Source organism: Penaeus japonicus, unplaced genomic scaffold, assembly GCF_977035675.1.
Source record: "Penaeus japonicus unplaced genomic scaffold, GWHDUDI00000001_assembly GWHDUDI00000014, whole genome shotgun sequence".
Taxonomy (NCBI): domain Eukaryota; kingdom Metazoa; phylum Arthropoda; class Malacostraca; order Decapoda; family Penaeidae; genus Penaeus; species Penaeus japonicus.
In genome coordinates this window covers 34405933-34410932 of record NW_028234416.1, presented here as the reverse complement: position 1 = coordinate 34410932, position 5000 = coordinate 34405933, and the positions used below count along the sequence as shown (strand labels likewise).

At 42.3% G+C, this 5000-nt stretch overlaps 1 protein-coding gene across 5 annotated transcripts in view; it reads left to right on the top strand.

Moving 5' to 3' along the window:
- LOC122262589 (syntaxin-like domain-containing protein decima) overlaps nucleotides 1-5000 on the top strand; it is a 694252-nt gene that overhangs the window by 677544 nt on the left and 11708 nt on the right. For all 5 annotated transcript variants that reach the window (XM_086544179.1, XM_086544177.1, XM_086544178.1 and 2 more), the window contains one exon: nucleotides 2723-2889. In XM_086544179.1, coding sequence (XP_086400305.1) covers nucleotides 2723-2889 — 167 coding nt within the window. The remainder of the gene's footprint in view (nucleotides 1-2722; nucleotides 2890-5000) is intronic.

Below are 5000 nucleotides of genomic sequence, written 5' to 3'. Positions count from 1 at the left end.
TCTCTCTCTCTCTCTTCTCTCTCTTCCTCTCTCTCTCTCTCTCTCTCTCTTCTTCTCTCTCTCTCTCTCTCTCTCTCTCTCTCTCTCTCTTCTCTCTTCTCTCTCTCTCTCTCTCTCTCTCTCTCTCTCTCTCTCTCTCTCTCTCTCTCTCTCTCTCTTTCTCTCTCTCTCTCTCTCCCTCCCTCTCTCTCTCTCTCTGTCTGTCTCTCTCCCTTCCTCCCTTTCCCTTTCCCTCTCCCTCTCCCGCTCCCGCTCCCTCTCCCTCTCTCCTTATCTCCCTCTCTCCCTATCTCCCTCTCTCTCACTCACTCACTCACTCTCTCTCTTTCTCCGATTTTATTCGAATCATTACATGAACTTCCGTGAAAGTGCAATGATTTTTTCCAAGGTTTTCTCCTCTTCTTTTCTTGGAAACAGTTTCGGAGATTAGCAGATATCACCATATTTATCCCTTTATGATCATTTATATACCTGATCTCGTTTGTTTGTCTGTGGGAGCGTTTGTGTATATATAGACAGATACAATAGATGTATATATGCCTATACACATACATATATGCATATGCACATGAATGCACATACATACATACATACATACATACATACAATACAAACATGGATATAAACATTGGCAGCTTCGATGGCGGTTTCTTTTCACATGTATGCGCACAATATTCCAACCCAAATATATACACGGAAAAACAAACAAACCCATAAAAAGACAGACGACACCGACACACCTGTCCTCTGCTACGACCACGGCCTCCGTTGTTCCCAAGAGTCTCGCTCGGGTGATGGAGAACCGCGTCCTCTTCCCCCTTCGAGATACACAGGAGGTGATGGGCGGCGACGGGGGGGGGAGGGCACTTCAGCTCCCTCGAGGACTGCGGAATCATCTCCCAGCTGATGGAATTATACACTGGACAGCCTCCCCTGGGTCCGTACCTGCAGCCGAGGGGATATCCTGATCCTGTTCTCTTCTTATTACATTAGTGCCCCTCGCGACGGCTGGCCTAGGGGCGCCGCGGGGGAGGGACGTGATGTCTCGTTGAGGTCCCGCGGGGGTGGCTCTTCCTGCGGCGGGAGAACCGATCTCTTAGACGTTAGGGATGTTGCGCAATGATCTTGCAAGGCGTGTTGATAACGTGTAGGATCATTGTGTTATGTATGTAACTATGACAGTAAAAATGACGGTGGGAATATACATAAAGGTTATGCCAAAAAGAAGGTATATCATACACAGCGTTTGTGAAATTATCGGTCATATATTTTACACGAATGACAATTTTCGTAAGGATGATGGAAGCGTCATTACTATGAAGTACGATTGCAAGAAAATGATTATCATGATGTTCAGCAACATGTGTCTTAAACAGGAATGAAAAACAACATGACCTTTCTATTTTGAACTGGATATCGGCAAAAAGTGAACTTACTCCTGGATTCCCGATCATCAAATAGCATTTTGATTTTATGCTCTTCCCATGATCACTGCTTCTGACATTGTTATCGTTCTGTTTTTCTGTTATGATGACCTCGGGAGTATTTGATTCTCTTCTTGTAACTATTTTTATTACTTTTTATATCATTCCTATCTTCAACATCATTACATTTACAAGAGAGTAATAGTAATAGCGGAGGATTTTCATGGTGTTCTCGCGGCGGAAGACATTATGACTCCGTATGTAATTTGTCCTTTTAGAGTGTTTTCGCGTATGTTTATGTGAGTCTATACAGTATATACTGTATGCATTTGTGTTTATACACATACACACACTATATATATGTATATGTATATACATATATGTATATATATATATATATTTTTTTTCATGCATATATGTATAATATATATATGTATATATATATATATATATATATATATATATATATATAAATATATTATATATATATATATATATATATATATATGTATATGTGTATGTAAGTACATATATATATACATATACATATATCATATATGCGTATATATAAATATATATTATATATATATATATATATATATATATATATATATATATATAAATATATATTATATATATATATATATATATATATATATATATATATATATTACATATTACAAATACATGGGTATGAGCAGTCTTATATTCATGTCTGTCCTTAAATCGAGAGAAAAAAGATAGATAATATGAGAAATTCTCACAACTCCCTTGGTTGTCGGATTCAGTGAGGACGAGGCACTGCTGACAGACCATTAAGGACAAATCTAACTCTTCTATGCAAGCTACCACAATCTTTCTTTTAACGATGTTTGAATTCACGCGGAGCTCCTTTCTACTGTGGAATCACATGAACTATGCAATCTTACCGCACCGAGATGAAACGAGGAGCAAAGTCCAAAGAGTTTGCCTTAGCCTCGTGACCTCGTTTGCCCTCGAACACTCACGCTGCTTAGATAACAACCTCATTACCTCTAACAGCCAACCCAAATACAACCACTGCAGTATATCAGTAAGGCGATTCAAGTAACACACTAATAACCTTTTTATTCTATCTCTTTCTATTTTTTTATTTGAATTCTTATCTTTTTTATCCATTACATTCGTTTTTTTTAATTTGTTGGTTTGTTTGTTTGTGTGTGTGTTTATTTGTTTTTTGGGGGTAATTCAGTAACGCCACATCAACAACCCAATCAAGCTACTTATTCGTCCCAGTAACACCCACGCCCTTTTTCCAGAGAACAAGCCGGGCCCTTCGGGTATGGGAGGCCTGGGCGTTATCTCGCAACTGCTGCTGTGCAAGACCCTGCAACCTGACTTCCAGCAAGAAGAGGTCTGCAGCATAGAGAAGGACAGCGACGACATCAATGCCATCCTGAAGGAGATGCAGGATTACATGCCGCAGGTGAGGAGGAGGTTTTTTGTTTGTTTGTTTGTTTGATTGTGACGGAATGGCGAAGGGTAGAGGAGGGAGGGAGGAGGGAGGGGTAGAGGGCGTAGGGGGAAGGTGGGGAAGGAGGGAGAAGGGAAGAGAAAGGGAAAGCGGAAGGATGAGAGAGAGAGAGAGGGAGGGAGAGAGAGGGAGGGAGGGAGGGAGGGAGAGAGAGAGAGAGAGAGGGAGGGAGGGAGGGAGGGAGGGAGAGGGGGGAGGAGGGAGGGAGAGAGAGAGAGAGAGAGAGAGAGAGAGAGGGAGAGAGAGAGGGGGGGAGGAGAGAGAGAGAGGGTGGGGGGAAGGAGAGAGAGAGAGAGAAGGAGAGAGAGAAAGGGAGAGAGAGAGAGAGAGGGAGGGAGATAGAGAAAGAGAGATAGAGAGAGAGAGAGAGAGAGAGAGAGAGAGAGACAGAGAGAGAGAGAGAGAGAGAGAGAGAGACAGAGAGAGAGAAAGAGAGAGAGAGAGTAATATAGTAATGTGTAGGAATGCAAATGAATGAATGAATGGATGCAATTTATATTCTAAAGTACAAATATATATCTAAACATGTGTGTGAGAGAGAGAGAGAAAGAGAGAGAGAGAGAGGAAGAGAGAGAGAATTGTTGACATTTATACTACGGTTGTTAACAATACTTAAATCTGTGGCCATATACATACATACATATAATAATGTTTCTCTTCAGCTCTTGTGACCTCGGTTTCAAAATCGATCGCCATAAGCCTGTTCGCATTTGTATATTTATAGCGTCATCTACATACACTGCTTTTATACACGATCTTAAAGCCAAGGTTTCAATAGAGGCTATCAGGCGAGCAAACTTTGGCGTCTCCCTATTCAACAACATCTCCCCCCCCCCATCCCCTTCCCCTTCCCCTTCCTCGCTCCCCTCCCACTCTCCCCCTTAAATCTTTACCTTGCCTTGTCTAACATTTTATTTTCATATATTTTCTCTCTTTTTTTCTGTTTAATATTTTTTTATATGTTGTTTCTCTCTATTGGTTTGTCTGTCTTTTATCACTCGTTCGCTTTCTTATTATCCCTATCATGTTTGTTCCTTTATCTGTCATATTATCATCGTATTCCCCGCCTGTCTTTTTCTCTTTGCAGTTCTTTTCTCCTCTCTCTCTCTCTCTCTCTCTCCCTCTCTCTCTCTCTCTCTCTCTCTCTCTCTCTCTCTCTCTCTCTCTCTCTCTCTCTCTCTCTCTCTCCTTCTCCTCCTCCTCCTTATCCATCTCCGCCACAGTGCTCTCCCATCCGCTACTCAGTCTCCCTCTGTTCTGAAGGAGAGAGAGAAAAAAAAAGAAAGGACAAAAAGGAGAGAGAGAAAAAAAGACGCTAGATCCCAATTTTCTCCGCTGTAAAACATCGCCACAAAAGTTGCCATCACAGGAAAAGTTCTTAATGAAATCGGCTCAATTTGGTCATGTCTCCCAAGTGGTAAGCAGGGGGAGAGGGGTTGGGAAGGGGAAGAGGAAGGGGGAAAGGGAAGAAGGAATGTGTGGGGTAGGATGGGAGGGAGGTAGAGGGAGGGAGGGGAGGGAGGGAGGGAGGCGGAAGGGAGGGAGGGAGGGAGGGAGGCAGAAGGGAGGGGGAAGGGAGGGAGGGAGGGACGGGGGAGGAAGGGAGAGGATACAAGAGAATCGTAACAGAGGAACGAGAAAAGGAGGAGCGGGGAAGGGATGGGGGAGGAAATCAAAACTCGGGAAAACGAGATGGAGTAGGGGGAGGGAGGGGGATGGAGAGGGGGAATCGTAACTCAGGGACTGTTGTGAGTGGTTAGGAGAGTGTAGGCGAGAGCGGGGAAGGGGGAGACATAACCATGGTAACGAACCAATATTTGAGTATCCCATGAGCTGTAACACTGGCAATAAATGTTCAGTTCCTTTTCTAAAAAAAAAAAAAAAAAAAAAAAAAAAAAATGTATATCTCCGCCGGAATGCAAATATTCTTTTTAATCTTTCGATCTTAAAAAAAAACATGAATAGCGGAGAGAAAGAAAAGATATCGCAATATCATTTTCAATAATAGTTCCCTGCCAAGCAACTTCATTAATAGTTGTCCCTACATCTTTTTGACGTCGTTC